Source organism: Trachemys scripta, chromosome 9 (assembly GCF_013100865.1).
Source record: "Trachemys scripta elegans isolate TJP31775 chromosome 9, CAS_Tse_1.0, whole genome shotgun sequence".
In the NCBI taxonomy this organism is placed as follows: domain Eukaryota; kingdom Metazoa; phylum Chordata; order Testudines; family Emydidae; genus Trachemys; species Trachemys scripta.
Window position 1 is genome coordinate 104422016 of NC_048306.1, and position 16938 is coordinate 104438953.

At 48.1% G+C, this 16938-nt stretch overlaps 1 protein-coding gene across 1 annotated transcript in view; it reads left to right on the forward strand.

Moving 5' to 3' along the window:
• The window catches only part of IFT172 (intraflagellar transport 172), a gene marked incomplete in the record, with an annotated part of 97426 nt that overhangs the window by 13775 nt on the left and 66713 nt on the right, over positions 1 to 16938 (forward strand). The window contains 9 exon segments of the mRNA XM_034780556.1: positions 3027 to 3092; positions 3459 to 3538; positions 4021 to 4108; positions 7991 to 8205; positions 8301 to 8424; positions 9876 to 9971; positions 10986 to 11147; positions 13775 to 13828; positions 14452 to 14555. Of these exon segments, the coding sequence (XP_034636447.1) occupies positions 3027 to 3092; positions 3459 to 3538; positions 4021 to 4108; positions 7991 to 8205; positions 8301 to 8424; positions 9876 to 9971; positions 10986 to 11147; positions 13775 to 13828; positions 14452 to 14555 (989 nt within the window).

Genomic DNA, 16938 nt, shown 5'->3' on the forward strand with positions numbered 1-16938 from the left:
CCGATCAAAGCAGATTACCTGGCAAATAAACAAAAAACGCAAACTAAACTTACTATGCTAAATAGATTGGATGTGAATAGCAGAGTCTCACCCTAAGAGGTGACACAAGCAGGCTGCAGATTCTTACAGGGCAAGCTGCTCTTGCTTACAGCTTGGAATCCCCAGGTGTTCCAGTCACAGGCTAGAAATCCAGCACTTCCCCCAGGTCAGTCTTTTTTCCTCAGGTGTTTCCAGGAGTCTTCTTGGGTGGGGAGTGAAGAACACGAGATGATGTCATTCCCTGCCTTATATAGCTTTTGCATATGGCAGGAACCCTTTGTTACAAAGCTTGGTGCCGAGACCGGTCTGTGGAAAAACACTGACAGCCCGAGATGGAGTCCAGAGACATGTGGTCTCATCACATGTCCTTGTTGAGTCACAGCAGTCATTACTCACAGGCTATTTAGAGCATTCACAGGAAGGCTCACGGGGTGGGAGGTAAGCTTCTCCTAAGGCCTGCTGTTCTTCCCTAATGGCCCTTGCCCACCCTCTCTCTAGAATGAAAGCATCTTGTCTAGCGGGCATCAACCAGTTGTAAGTACACTGAAGTACAGATACATAATCAATATTTATAACTTCAGATGCAAAAATTATACATGCATATGAATATAGTCATATTCAGCAAATCATAACCTTTTCAATGACATCTCACATGACTAATCTTGCATAAAATACATCATAATTATGTCATAATCATATCCTAATAATATCACTGTGAAGAATATGGGGTGCAGCGTCACAGCCCTTGTCAAGGCTGATTCCCCACTCTGGCACTTGGAGTGCAGAAGGTGGGAGCCTGCAAGGATTTTAAAAATTAATACTGGCCACTCCAGGCTTGTATTAAACTCCCAAGGTTACAGTTTCTCTCTGACCTTGGATTGGTAGATGCTGCCACCACCCAAGTGCAGAACCCCCTTTGAAACCAGAAAGGTGCACTTGGGAATTCCTTCCTGTGGGGTACCCTCAAGCCCTTTCACCCCCCCTCTGGGGAAGAGCTGAGAAAGAAAAACAAAGGAAATCAGCTGTTGCCACCAGCTAATCAAACAACATATGCACAAACCTCTTAGGACACCAAAAATTCAGTCCTGTTCTTAAAAAAGGTAAATTTTATTAAAAACAAAAAGAAAAAAATACATCTGGAACTTAGGCTTTTGCTAGATTTAAAAAACCCACTTACAAAAATTAAACATCGAGAATAATCTTCTTGAAGTCAAACTTAAAGGTTACAAGCAAAACAAAGCATTTGGGGTTAGCACGGAGGAGTCCACAAGCCAATCAGAAATAAACCTAATCACGTCTTTCTAGATGTTCCCTAATTTACTTACATATCTGGGGTTTCAGATAAACAATCTCTAGGTATGATCTGATGGTTTTTCATAACTGGCTTTCAGCTTCTTACAGCATTACTGCTCCCCGTTCCCCTCTTTCCCGGAGAACAACAACACACAGACAAAGAGAAAATTTTTCCAATTTTAAAAAGTTCTAGCCCTCCCAGGTGCCCACTCTTTTCCTTTTACCTGTGGGCTTGTTAACCCTTTTCAGGTAAAGCAAGCAGAGAACAACCACCAAGAGGGATTCCATAGCCAACTGGCTGACTGGGTGTCCACAAAAGGGAGCTATCCCCTGTTTAGATACTTTTCTAACATGTTTCTAAAGGTTGACTGTGGGTCAATTAGCCTGCAAGCTGCTTAACCCTTTCTGGCCATGTGTCAGAATGGGTCTATCAGTCCTTTGTTCAAAGCTTCAGTTTGTAGAGAAGTTGCTCCAGTGGCGAGGAGCAGGACTGAAGATAAAATGGAGAAGAGGCAGCTGCCTTTTATATAATTTGTCAGGTGGTGTGTACTTCCTTTGTCCCAAACACAAGCTCACAGCACATGGGCATGGAAAAGCTCTTGGAGTCCCCAGTCCACAGGCATATCCCTACATGTCCTGCTGACTCATAGCTAAGGCTACGATTTAATCGTGGGTATTTTTAGTAAAAGTCATGGACAGGTCACGGGCAAGAAACAAAAAATCACAGCCTATGACCTGTCCATGACTTATATCATAAATATCCTGATTGAATCTTGGGGGAAGCCCGGGGGGCTTGCGGCACCAGCTGTGGGGTGGGGGAGAAGCCCTCGGGGGGGGCCCGCTGCTGCTCCAACCTCTGCCAGGGGGAAGCTCTGTGGGGGTCCACTGTTGCTTCAGCTGCCTCACGGGGGGAGCCCCAGAGGGCCAGCAGCAGCTCTCGCTGCCACCAGGAGGGGAGCCCCAGGGGGCCAGCCGCTGCTCCGGCCGCCCCCGGACTGCTGCCAGGAGCCACCGAGCTGTGGCTGCTCCCCGGGCCAGCCACATCGGCCACAGCTCGTGTGGTCCCCAGAGCCAGCTGCTCGGGCACCCCTGTGGTCAGCCACACCAGCTGCTGCAGAAGTCACGGAGGTAGCAGGACGTCATGGAATCCGTGACAGACACGGAGCCCTACTCATAGCCCCTGCCTTCTCTCAGTGGATTCATTGTACGGCTGATTGCCCTTGATGGGTCATTAAGCGGGCTAGGTGGTGCTGATGCCAATCTGTCTGGGGGTGTCACCCAGAAACACAGCACAAGTTTAAGATATCAATATATCACACCTATTTATAACTCATACAAAGATAATACATACATATAAACAAGAGTATCATATTTGACAAATTATAACGTTTCTACTGATACCTTATATGGCATTTCTTGTATGACTCATTGGAATTTTGTAATATTGGTATCCATAATATTATAACGGTCACCCATAGTCCATACAACATCACAAATGGACCCAATCCAGGCTCCTCCATGGGGATTCTCATCTCAGTCCCACTCAGGATTCTGGGTGCTGTCCCGTTAATACCTGCTCCAGGCTCCATGTGCTGATAGCTCTGTGTCGAATTGGAGTGGCATTGCTGCCTGTGGGGCAGGAAGCCGCTTAGCTTGGCTGAGAGCTCTAATTTCTTTGTGCCTTTCCCTGACAGAGCGCAGTGACCTGTTTGCTGTGGCCAGCAGAGAACATCATTGTCTTTGGACTCGCCGAGGGGAAGGTAGAGAAGCCTAATGCTGTCACTGAGTTATGGGCCCCGGGCACTGCTCAGCAGTGAAGGGATTATGCTGGTGACTTGCTCTACTACACCAATTCCCTGTGAGTCTCTCACGACTGTGCAGCATGGCATGAGAGTGAGTTATTCATCCACTACAGCTTCCACTCCTTCCCCGCAACCCACCAGAGACCACAGAGCTCCGTGTGATTGCTTACCTTGCTGCTTGGCCTAAAGGTGCCAGCCCAGCCTAGAGGAGAGCTCTCCCTCGTTCTGTTTAAAAGCCATGTTGTGCTGCACCACGAGTGAATCCTTGTTTCTGACATGAGGACAGAGACTGACTGCCCTGACCAGTGTCCTTCTCTCCCTCAGGTTCGTTTAGCAAATACAAAGACCAACAAGTCCTCCACCATTTATGGGACAGATTCTTTTGTGGTCTCATTAACCTCCAAGTGAGTATGGTGCTGCCGCAGGCTCCCACTGCCGCAGCTCAGTCTCCTGGCCCAGCTGCTGGCTCTGAAGAGTCCTCCTTAGTGCTGATGGGGCAGCTTCATAGGCTCCACTATAAAGATAAATAAGCCCAGAGCCCCCCTTCCTTGGGGTTCCCGGCTTCTGTGTGTTTTACCAATAATACTGTCACATTGCATTATCAGGTCATTATACCCTTCCCTTCCCACTTTCCCCTCCCCATGTCGGTCTGTCTGCTTTGTCTTTACAGAGACTATGAGGTCTCTGGGGCAGCATTGAGACCTTGATATGTGTGTGCCATCGGGCAGATTGTGGGCACTATCAAGAAGTAACTAGGGAGAAACAGTGGGCTACCATTGACTCCTGCAACCCCATTTGAATCAGATCTGCTGGGGATGGGAGGGAAAAGTGGGACCATGAGTGCTGCTGTGACTCTATGCCGACTTGTCCTGGTATCTCTTGACAGTGTATCTGGGAAGGGGATCCTGTCTGGCCATGCAGATGGAACCATTGTGCGCTACTTCTTTGATGACGAAGGCTCAGGTGAATCACAGGTACTGAATGGCTCTTTGGAAAAGACTCCCTCTTGCACACATCCTTCCTCCCCAGTCACACCAGGCCTGAAGAGTAACTGGGACCTGTGGAAGGGAGGGCCGGTCAGAGGAGGGGCAGCAGATTGCTTTCATCACTGCGTGGCTAATGGAGCACTGAATAAACCATGGAAGGGTGTCTAGATCTAGAATTCGTGTGGGTAGGGGAATTACCCCAGTGCCTGTGAGACCCAAGGCTATCCACATCTCCATGGGGCCCAGGAGAACAGCGCTCAAGTTGTGAGAGCTGTGGGGTATGTGTATTGCCTTCTTCCCACTGCCCCCTGGTGTATTCTTCATAGTTGCACCAACAGATTTTAAGAGGAGATTTCCATTTGTAATGATCACCTAGGGTTTCCTCCTGAGAAGGCTTGAGACCAAACAGTCCTAAGCCAAGCTTTTCAAGCTATCCATAGTGGACAGGAGAGGGAAGAGTACTCGTTATTCCAGCTGTCACTCAAAGCAGCATTTTAATTGCAGTAACAGGAAGAGTAAGTGAACAGCTTTAGTGGCTGATCCTCCTTCACAACGTGCCACAGGGGCAAAGTCGTCTTGTGGCCTCATCCCAAATTCTTGCTGAATGTAGTGTCTGAGTGCCACCTAGCCAGACCAGTCCTCTTCCAATGGTCTTCCCAAAACCTCATTCTGATCACAGAAAGCTGGACCCCATGGCCTTGCTCAGGGAAAAGGAAATGTCATTTCCACTCGGCCCTTCCCTCTCTAGCTGGAGTAGGTTGTGCATATATGTTACCCAGGGTGACAGAACCTGATGGTCTTAGAGATCCTTCTGCCAGGGCGAAGGTATACTGAGTCCACGGCCTGTCATACTAACACTGCTACTAATTATAATTATAATAGTCCTGCCTCTGTAATCTTTCTGTTACAGAAATCTGCAGAGCTGCTACCGGAAGTTCTTTCACACGTACTCAGTGCTGCTGTAGCATGACATCTAGATCTGATATTTGCTCTGGGGGAACGGATCTGCAATCTGTGTTTGACTAGGACTTGCTGGCTTCCCACAAGTGGGAATATGCAGAGGCGACCTTAGAGAACTGTTTGGTTCCCCATGCATTGCCACTGCATATTCTACTCCTGGTGGAATTCTGCGCCAAAAAAATAAAAATTCTGCGCACAATATTTTAAAATTCTGCATATTTTATTTGTCAAAATAACACAATATAATCACACCAGTTTCAATTATTTTTGGTCATTTATTTCAAAATACCTGTCACCAAGTATGTCTGTAACAATACAGACAACAAAAAAGATTCAGGAAATATTTTTTGACAAATAGATTCCTTACTAGGCATATTAATATATAACGCTGAGTAATAATTCATTTTAACTATAGTACAGAACCCTATTTCCCGCACCCCTCAGAAGCATTGCAAAGGCTGGGGGGAGTTAGGGGTAATGGAGGAGCTGAGGGAGAGGGAAGTATATTGCTGGGAAGGATCCTGGGTGTGAACTTGGAGGGTTGTTGGGTATGGGCGGAAAAAGTATGGAACAGGTTTTTGGGTGGAGGGGCAGGGAGGGATTGTTAGGGAGCTTCCCCCATGCAGACCCTGGCTGACCCCCTAGCCTCTCCCATTCAGTCAGGCACATCTGCCCCCGTCCCCATGTGTCTCTGGGCCCCTACCTAGCCACTCCCCTGTCCCTGTGTAGCTCTGCACCTCCCTCCCCCCGTGCCACTTTTCCACTCCCATTCAGCCTCTGCCCCAGTCTGTCTTCCCCCACTAGCCCCTATGAGCCCCTGTCTGACCCCTCCAGCACCCCACGCTGTCTGTCTCCCCATAGCTCCTGTCTGACCCCCCAGCACCCCACGCTGTCTGTCTCCCCATAGCCCCTGTCTCCTGACCTGGTCTGACAAGCTCTGCGAAGAAGGCAGCTCTCTCTCTTCCCTTGCTGGCTCTGAGCTGCAGTGTTGTTCTGTTGCCACAACGCCCTCTGGTGGGCAAAAGGCAGAACTGCAGCAACATTTCGGCAGAAGCTTTTTTCTGTGCAAAAAATTAAAAATCTGCAGGGCTCATTAATTATGCAAGCGCGCAGTAGCGCAAAATTCCCCCAAGAGTAATATTCTTGCTATTCCCCTCCTGCTGCCTTCCCCTCTTCCTTGGAGGGCTGCTCTCATGAAGCCCTTGGCTTTAGCAAGAGGAACTGAGGCAACTGACCCTCTTGCAGCCTCAGTTTCGAATAGCTGTTGCCACATGAGATTGGTTGTGCAGCCCCAACAGGCACTGCTTCCCAGGAGGTGCATCCCATGAGTGTATCTGTGCAGAGGCAACACTGTACACAAGAACCAGGGGCCACCGAGTGAAAGTGAAAGGTGGGAATTCAAAATGGGTAAAGGGAAATACTTTTTCACACAACATGTAAAAGATTGTGGAACTCACAGGAAGTTTTTGGAGGCCAAGAACTTAACAAGATTTCAAAAAGGGTTTGGATGTTTATATGGCTAGCAAGAATATGCAGAACTGTCATAATGAACGCTAACCAAATTCTGGCGGGGATGTTCAACCTCTTTCAGGGCTTAAGCTGATCTCTAACTACGCGGGTATGTCTGCACTGCAGCCCGGGGTGTAATTTTTGGCTCTGGTAGACATACCCTTGTCACTTTGATCGAACTAGTGTGCTAAAAATAGCAGTACAGCCATGGCTACATGTGTGGAGGCAGAAGCTAGCTGCATGAGTACAGTTCTGCCGTAACCCCTAGGTACATACTTGAGTGTCTAGCCCGTGCCACTGCCCTTGTAGTTATGGCTGTGCTGCTGTTTTTAGTGTGCTAGCTCGATCAAACTAGTGCGGGTAAGTCTGCCTAGGCTGAAAATTACACTCCCAACTGCAGCATAGATGTACCCAGAGAGACCTAATGTGGGGGACAGATTATTCTACATCGGCTACTGCAGGGTTCTTTTACCTTTCCTGGGCTAGATCCGGTCTGGCAGTTCCTGTGTTCCTAGAAAACCAGTCACCATGGTAAATAATGAGGTTTGGCATGTGGGTGTGGGGTGCATCTTCTCTTTCCCTGCCCCTGGGGACTGCAGCAGGGGTGACAGAAAGTTTTAGGGGGCTTGAACTCCTGTTACTATTATTATTGGTAGTAATAATTCCTGGTCCCAGCAACTTAAGAAGAGCAACCAGGCTCCCCTTTATGCCCCAGCCCAGCATCCAGCCCTGTGATCCATGCAATCAGGATGTTTTTGTTGCCAGGATCAGCAGTGAAATATTGGCTGAGCAAAGTGAGGTCAACTTGATGGCTTTTTTGTTTGTTTTTCTGTCTGTCCTTTGGTAGAAGCGATGACGTGTGCAACACTGTAGTTGACAGTGTCGACATTTAAATTGTCAACAGTAGAGTTCAGAGTTAACACACATTCATAGAATCATAGAATCACAGAATATCAGGGTTGGAAGGGACCTCAAGAGGTATCTAGTCCAACCCCCTGCTCAAAGCAGGACCAATTCCCAACTAAATCATCCCAGCCAGGGCTTTGTCAAGCCTGACCTTAATAACCTCTAAGGAAGGAGATTCCACGACCTCCCTAGGTAACCCATTCCAGTGCTTCACCATCCTCCTAGTGAAAAAGTTTTTCCTAATATCCAATCTGGACCTCCCCCACTGCAACTTGAGACCATTACTCCTTGTTCTGTCATTAAGGTGATGGGGCAGCTCATTCCTCTCAGAGCTCTGGTTTCAGGCTGTTTCTGTGGCAACTTTGGCAGTCAGTCCTAGAAACCCTCTAGAAACATACTTTTTAAACAAGCTCGCAGGGGGCTTTGTACCTGGTCTGCTCAGTCTGCTGCCGCTGCTGCTGCTCTGTTCAGGACTTTCTGTCTTGTTTATTGTAGGGTAAATTGGTGACGCACCCCTGCCCTCCATATGCCCTCACCTGGGCTTCCAGCAGTGTCGTGGCTGCAGGCTGCGATAAGAAGATTATAGCTTATGGAAAGGAAGGCCACATAATTCAAACCTTTGATTATAGCCGGGACCCCTTGGAGAAGGAGTTCACCACAGCAGTCACTAGCCCCGGGGGCCAGTCAGTCGTCATTGGCAGCTACGACAGGTATAGTGCCTAATGGCTGGGCCTTTCCTTTAGAACGGCCTTCCTCGCCTGCGGCTTGTAGTTTTTCAAGGTCACTGCTTCATCTCTTCCCACAGGCTGAGGGTGTTGAACTGGAGCCCCCGCAGGAGTGCCTGGGAGGAAGCCAAACCCAAAGAAATCGCACACCTTTACACAATCACAGCCTTAGCATGGAAGAGGGATGGCTCGAGGCTCTGTGCGGTGCGTACCATGAAAGGATAGCCTCAAGCCTTCTCCAGAGCCACCCTGAGGTGTCCTGGAGTGAGGGTCCTGCCTGCTGCATGGCGGAGTTTGGTGTGTGTCCCTACAGTCAACAAGACGTGGCACTGGGAGGGCCAGCCAGAGATGAAGGGGGAGGAGGGATGGGATGTAGAAACGCAAGGAGGAAGGGTGGGCTGGAATCTAGGGTGGGAAAGAAGTTGCTGCAGTCTGGTATGTGATGAGAGTCGTACGAGTTTGAGAAATGGCACAAGGGATGGTTCAGCAGCAGCAGGGAAAATAACAGAAGGGGTTTGGCCTGGTCTTCCCAAATGCAGCCTGCTGACTGTCTCCCCTAGCTCCTGGCGGAGTGGGGAGGAGCTGAGCTGGCATTAACCACTTGTATTCCAGGGACCAGAGAGTGCCCCTGTCTCTGTCTTGGGGATTCTGTTCAAAATTATCCCAGGCTGAAAGTCCCCTGGGCAAAAGATGTGCCCTACAAGGCTGTTCCTTGCTTCCCTTTACACATTTAAGACCTTGGTCTTTCAAACAAACCTGGTTTCATTCTGTGATAAGATTAGAAGTTTGGTTGATAAGGATAACTGAGTCGATGTAATATACCGAGACTATGGAAAAGCATTTGGCTTAGTACTGCATGACATTCTGATTTAAAAAATGAGTACATGTTAATGGATTAAGAACTGGCTGACAGACCTCACAAAGTAGTTGTCAATGGGGAATCCATCATTAAATGGCGGTGTTTCAAGCGGGATTCCACAGGCATCGTACTAGGCCTGACACTGTTCTACATTTTCTTCAATGATTTGACAGTAAATATAAAATCACTGCTGATCAAATTTGTGGTGACACAAAGATTGGTGGAATGGTAAATAACTGTGAGGACAGGGCAGTCATACAGAGCAGTCAGGATAGCTGGTAAGCTGGGCCCATTCAACCAAATGTGTTTTTAATGCAGCCAAATAGAAGGTCAGACATCTAGGAAGAAGGAATGTAGGCCATACCTATAGAATAGAGACTCTATCCTGGAAAGCAGTGACTCTGAAAGGGATCTAGGGATCATATTGGACAGACAGTTCAACATGAGCGCCCAGAGCAACGTGCTAGCGAAAAACGCTAATGTGATCCTTGGATAGATAAGCAGGGGAGTGGTGAGTATGAGTCGAGAGGAGATTTTACCTGTGTATACGGCATTGGTGAGCCCAGTACTGGAATACTCGTGCAGTTCTGATGTCCACTTTTTAAGAAGGATGTTGAAAAATTGGAGAGGGTGCAGAAAAGAGCTACAAAGATTATTCAAGGGCTGGAGCAAATGTCCTACAGTGAGAGAGCTTCATCTGTTTAGTTTATCGAAAAGAAGCCTGAGGAGTGACTTGATTACAGTATCTAAGGACCTTCACTTGCTGCACTCTACCTGCCTTTTGTTTGCTCCCCAGGGCACCCTTTGTGGAGGGGTGGAGCAGTTTGATTGCTGCCTGCGCAGGACCATTTACAAGAATAAATTTGAAATGACATATGTGGGGCCGAGCCAGGTAAGCAGTTCATAGCCTGTGTGAAGCGGGTGTCTGTGCGTGAAGCTGTGATAATCAGTCACCTGGCATGCTTGGAGTCCTCAGTACTGTCTGCTACTCTCCTGTCTCACCCAGGTCTGCCTCCCCAGCCCACAGACCCTCCTGTAGACTTCCTGCAGCCTGCTTTTGTTTTTTTAAATGGAGATATCCTATTTCCTAGAACTGGAAGGGACCTTGAAAGGTCATTGAGTCCAGCCCCCTGCCTTCACTAGCAGGACCAAGTACTGATTTTACCCTAGATCCCTAAGTGGCCCCCTCAAGGATTGAACTCACAACCCTGGGTTTAGGACGCCAATGCTCAAAGCTATCCCCCCTCCCCTGTCACACCCCTGCTGTGATGGGTCTCATAAGCTCTCACAGCTGGGCTCCTGCTTACACCCATCCCCAATAAAACATGGGCTGTGTTTAAAAAATTCTGTTCAAAAGAGTTAACATTAAAAAGTAAAACACCCAAACATTAAAAATTCTGGAAACGGAATCCAGCCTCTCTCCTTGCCCTCCTGCCCACCCCACGCCAAACTTTGGCCCTTAAAATTTGGAAAATATACACAGAAGTCAACACAGTACATTACCAGGCAAGGGTAAAATCCCATTGCTAACCAAGGGATCCATCTCCATCAGTTTGCTGGGAAATGTGTATGTTTTTGCATATTTTAGGAACAAGATTCAGTGTGGGTGAGTGGTGGAGGGCAGCTGGGATGACAGACCTGGTGTCAGTTCCTGGCTCTAACATAGGCTCATTGTGTGCCCTTGAACAAGTCACTCAGTCTCCTTGTGCCATAGTTCCCCATGGGTACAATGGGGGTGTGTGTGAGGGTAATGCTCCCTTTCCTGCAGGGGTGCTGTGTTTGTGAGGGGCTGGGGCATAGAACTACCTAGACAGATAGACATGTACCTTCCTTAGGGCGAGGGCTCTTGTGTTCTGCTCCTGTAGGGTCCAGCCAGCTTCCTTACCTCTCGCCCTGCTCTCTCCAGGTCATTGTGAAGAACCTCTCCACAGGAACCCGAGTGGTGCTGAAATCCCACTATGGCTATGAGATTGATGAGGTGAAGATTTTGGGGAAGGAGAGGTATCTTGTGGCCCATACCTCAGATACACTGTTGCTGGGGGATCTCAACTCCAACAAGCTCAGTGAGGTACTGGAAATCTCTGCAGGACCGTGGGGTTGACCTGGTGTCTCTGGATTCCCAGGCAGACGCACTGGTGTCTGACTAGTGTGTTGGTTAAAAACAACTAGTGGTTTTAATAAGTTGAAGGGGACTGGTTAACTGAGAGAATTGGTAGTGGGATCTGGGGCCTGTTCTGTTAATTTAGATGGACTAAATGGGCTAAGCATTTGAAATTTAAAGTATTAGATAAAGCTTTCATTTTAACAGCATCCCTTGTTCCCTTGCCCTTTAGCTGGAGACAGTTTTTAGATGGAAAATTCCCCAGCTGTTTGACCATCTCTTAGATGGTATGGACCATGGTAATAACTGTCATCCCACATGGTGTCTGGGATTCAGCTGGGGCTGGTGGAGGTGGCGATGTCATCTGGTTCCGCCACCCCCATCCCTGGCCCGTTCTGGCCAGGACACCTCACGGGATCAGGATGATGAAGGCCGGGGTCCCAGGAAATGGCCGGAGTGGCAGCCGTGATGGTGAAGCTCGTTCCAGTAGTGTCTGTCTGTTCTTTCCAGCTGTTCTTTTTGTTCTTTCCAGACTTTTCCCACCAAATCATTTTCTTTTAAGGACCCAGAAAGGGAGTGATGGGTGTTGTGTCTCCCTTTCATATCGTCTCCCTTAATATTTGTTGTTATAGGTTATTGTGACATTTTACAAACTTTACATGCTTTTTACAGTTGAGCCGACAATCGGGGTAAATGTGTAGGCCCAGTCGGCACAACAGGTCTTTACCCTCTTGGAGGCCTTGGTTCCAATCTAGTAAGGAGCCCGAGCCCAGGGGCAGGATTTGTGACTTCTCTATTAATGTGTTCAGCTTGTATGTTTGTCTGGGCTGTGTACGTTATAAGCTCTGCAGGGTACCATCCGTATCTCCTTATGTGCTTGTACGGTATCCAGCACATTGTGGGTGCTATGCAATATATGCAGTGAAAATAATTATAGTATATGCTCCCTAATAACAACCCTGATATTAACGAGTTCCCGCTAATAACAACATTTTGCCAGGAACCAGTCCCATCCTATTGACTTTAATAGGATTCAAGGCTCTTAAGCAAAGTGAGCAGTCATGGGATAAGAGGGAAGGTCCTCTCACAGATCAGTAACTGGTTAAAAGACAGGAAACAAAGGGTGGGACTGAATGGTCAGTTTACCCAGTGGAAAGAGGTAAATAGTTGGGTCCCCCAAGGATCTGCACTGGGACCAGCGCTGATCAACATATTAATAAATGATCTGGGAAAAGGGGTGAACAGTGAAGTGGCAAAGTTTGCAGATGATACAAAATTACTCCGGATAGTTAAGTCCAAAGCAGACTGCGAAGAGTTACAAAGGGATCTCACAAAACTGGGTGACTGGGCAACAAAATGTCAGATGAAATTCAGTGTTGATAAATACAAAGTAATGCACATTGAAAAACATAGTCCCCAACTATAAATATGAAGTAATGGGGTCTAAATTAGCTGTTACCACTCAAGAAAGATCTTGAAGTTGTCATGGATAGTTCTCTGAAAACATCTGCTTGATGTGCTGCGGCGGTCAAAAAAGCTAACAGAATGTTGGGAACCATTAGGAAAGAGATAGATAATAAGACAGAAAATATCATAATGCCACTGTATAAATCCATGGTACGCCCACACCTTGAGTACAGCATGTAGTTCTGGCTGCCCCATCTCAAAAAAGGAATATTAGATTTGGAAAAAGATCAGAGAAGGGCAACAAAAATGATTAGGGGTATAAACCAGCTTCCATATGAGGAGAGGTTAAAAAGACTGGGGCCGTTCAGCTTAGAAAAGTGATACCTAAGGGGGGATATGATAGAGGTCTATAAAATCATGACTGCTGTGGTGAAAGTGAATAAGGAAGTGTCATTTACCCCTTCGCATAATTCAAGAATTAGGGGTCACCTAATGAAATTATTAGGCAGCAGGTTTAAAACAAACAAAAGGAAGTTCTTCTTCACACAATGCACAGTCAACCTGTGGAACTCCTTGCCTGGAGATGTCGTGAAGGCCAGACAGGGAAACTGCAGCTGATACTGTGCAAACAGAGGGTGCACCCACTGTCTCAGCAGGCTCAGCTGACTAGTAGCAGACTTCTGATTGGTCACCACTTAAATCTTCCTGTTCCTGCCACACCCCTCGTCTGAGCAACTGGTAGCCGGGCCTGGTGCTGACCAGACCCCAGAGACTACGTTCCTGCCTTCTCACCTGGTTCCTGCTACCTCACCTCATTCCGTGCTGTGCTCCCTTGCCCTAGCTCCAATTACTGACTCTGGAGTGACTCCTGACCCCAATACTACTCTGGGTTCCAACTCCGGCTGTTTGCATGGAAGGCACCAGGCTTGTCTGTGCTGCTGCAGAGCGTGGGAGGAGGTTAGTTCCACAGAGCCGAATAGCAGTGAGATTTCAGAACCCAAGCCAGATGCAACAATCGAGATGAAGTCAGAGCTGAAATGCTTCTGCTGCTTTGATCGCTAGCTGGAATCCCATCTCACTGCCCCCAGATCCCGTGGTGCCGGCAGCTTAAGATTCCTGCAGTGCAGTGACAGGGGCGAAAGGACCACCAGTGCAGCGGTCATTCACTCCACACCCTTGTGTTGCAGGTGGCCTGGCAAGGATCCGGAGGGAACGAGAAGTTTTTCTTTGACAACGAGAACGTGAGTTGGATTGGGTGAAACTCTTCCCCCTCCTGGCTGAATACACTATTCACAAACGGCAAACATGAAGTCTGTCCCCTGGGGTGGCCCATTTCTTTGCCATGCCTCATGGTATCCACCCAACTCCTGCAGCCTGTGGCCTGCTCCCTACCCTGCCCATGTTTCAGGGAGCAGAACAAACCTTTGGTATGAGAGCTGCATGGGCAGTGTTTCCACAACGGAAGGGTGGAAACACTGCCCTGGCAGCAGAGGGGATGGCAGAGGAGGAAGACCCTGGGAGGAAAGTAGACATACAGAGAGCAGACATGTGACTTACTAGGGGGGAATCCTGCTTCACCTGGCAGGGCTGAGAGGCTTGGAGGAGTCGGCTTACTAGCCTACAGCCTGGCTCCTACAGCCCAAGAAACCTCAGCCCATTGGTACTGATTAGTGGCAGTCACAGCCGTGAGACCAAGGATGGAATGAGCTCCAGAGTCTGAGCTCTCCCCCTGGCCCTAGAGGGTGAATCCAGGTCAGGGTGCAGGGCATCCCTTCCACAAACCCAGCTAGTACCCGTGCCCCTCCACTGAGACCTTCCTCGCACACGGCCTGCTGTAAGAGTCCTGTCTTCTGTCTCCCTACAGGTCTGCATGATCTTCAATGCCGGAGAGCTGACTTTAGTGGAATATGGAAGCAATGAAATTCTGGGATCTGTCCGCACAGAGTTTATGAACCCTCATCTCATCAGGTAAGTGTCGCACCCCTCCTTATCCCCACCACAGGCACTGCCTTGAGACTGCATGGGACTGATCGGGGGCCATCACATCCCAAATTGTCCCCATTGCATGGGTCCTAGCCCTGAGACACAATGAGACCCCGGTTGTTCCTGATGGTCTCTGAGGCTTAGCCTGCACTTAAAGGTTAGGTTGAGGTGGCTACATTGGTCAGATGTGAAAAATCTTACATCTCTGACTGACATAGCTATGCCAACTTAAGTAGTGTAGTGTAGACACCCTCAGTAAATCTGCTGCCTGTGGACACTGTTATGGCTAGTGGGGGCACAGTTGTTATAGGAGGACAGACGTACATTTGTTACATGCACTTTTGTGCATGACTCTGATGTTCCTCTTTCTGAAGCGGGACCCCTAACTCACACCTGGAGGCCAGCTGGTCTGATTGGCACTAAATGGAAGGTCTCAGTGCCACTGAGTCTTGCTCTATCCCTAAAAAAATCTGTTCTTCACTCTCTCTCCTTCACAACTGGCCTCTTGTTGAATATTGAAAGGCCATTGCAGAGAAACTAAATGAATTTTTTGCATCAGTCTTCATGGTTGAAGATGTGAGGGAGATTCCCAAACCTGAGCCATTCTTCTTAGGTGACAAATCTGAGGAACTGTCCCAGATTGAGGTGTCAGCAGATGAGGTTTTGGAACAAATTGATAAATTAAACCGTAATAAGTCTCCAGGACCAGATAGTATCACCCAAGAGTTCTGAAGGAACTCAAATGTGAAATTGCAGAACTCCTAACTGTAGTTTGTAAACTATCATTTAAATCAGCTTCTGTACCAGATGACTGGAGGATAGCTAATGTGACGCTAATTTTTAAAAAGGGCTCCAGAGGTGATCCTGGCAATTATAGGCCAGTAAGCCTGACTTCAGTACCAAGCAAACTGATTGAAACTATAGTAAAGAGCAGAATTGTCAAGCTGTCATGGGATAAGAGGGAAAGTTCTTTCATTGATTGGTAACTGGTTAAAAGATAGGAAACAAAGGGTAGGAATAAATGGTCAATTTTTAGAATGGAGAGAGGTAAATAGTGGTGTCTCCCAGGGATATGTACTGGGACCAGTACTATTTAAAATATTAATAAATGATCTGAAAAAAGGGGTAAACAGTGAGGTGGAAAAATTTGCAGATGCTACAAACAACTCAAGATAGTTAAGTCCAAAGCAGACTGCAAAGAGCTACAAAGGCGTTCACAAAACTGGGTGACTGGGCAACAAAATTGCAGGTGAAATTCAATGTTGCTAAATGCAAAGTAATGCACATTGGAAAACATAATCCCAACTATACATATAAAATGATGGGGTCTAAATTAGCTGTTACCACTCAAGAGAGAGATCTTATGGTATGTCTACACTACGAAATTAGGTCAATTTAATAGAAGTCGATTTTTTAGAAATCGATTTGGTACAGTTGATTGTGTGTGTCCCCACTAAGCACATTAAGTTGGCGGTGTGCATCCACAGTACCGCGGCTAGCGTCGACTTTCGGAGCATTGCACTGTGGTAGCTATCCCACAGTTCCTGCAGTCTTCGCTGCCCATTGGAATTCTGGGTTGAGCTCCCAATGCCTGATGGGGCAAAAACATTGTCGCAGGTGGTTCTGGCTACATGTCGTCAGGCCCCCCTCCTTCCCTCCCTCCCCCCGTGAAAGTAACGGCAAAAAATTGTTTCTCGCCTTTTTTCCTGGGTTACCCATGCAGACAACATACCATGGCAAGCATGGAGCCCGCTCAGCTCACTGTCACCGTATGTCTCCTGGGTGCTGTTGGCAGACGCGGTACTGCAGTGCTACACAGCAGCATTCCCTTGCCTTGCCTTGCCTTGCCTTGAGGACGGCAGACGGTGCAATATGACTGCTAACCGTCGTCATCGTCCCGTGGGTGCTCCCGGCCGACCTCGGTTAGGTTGGTCGGGGGCACCTGGGCAGACATGGGTGTCCCTGGCCGGCCTCGGTGAGGTCGGTCGGGGGTGCCTGGACCAAAATGGGAATGACTCCAGGTCATTCTCTTCTTTAAGTTTTGTCTAACGGAGATTCAGTCCTGCCTGGAATATCACACCAGCTGGAGGCTTCTGTCTCAGGCTGCTCTCCCAGTCGGCAGCACCGCACGGTCGCACCTACCCCATCCTACCCCTTGCTCCCATGGCTCATGAAACCTGGACAGTAGTAAGGAGCAGTTCAACTGAGCAAGTGCAGAATGGTGGTAGAAGGAGGCTTTGAACGTTTAAAAGCTCGCTGGCGCAGTTTACTGACTCGGTTAGACCTCAGTGAAACCAATATTCCCATCATTATTACTGCTTGCTGTGTGCTCCACAATATCTGTGAGAGTAAAGGGGAGACGTTTATG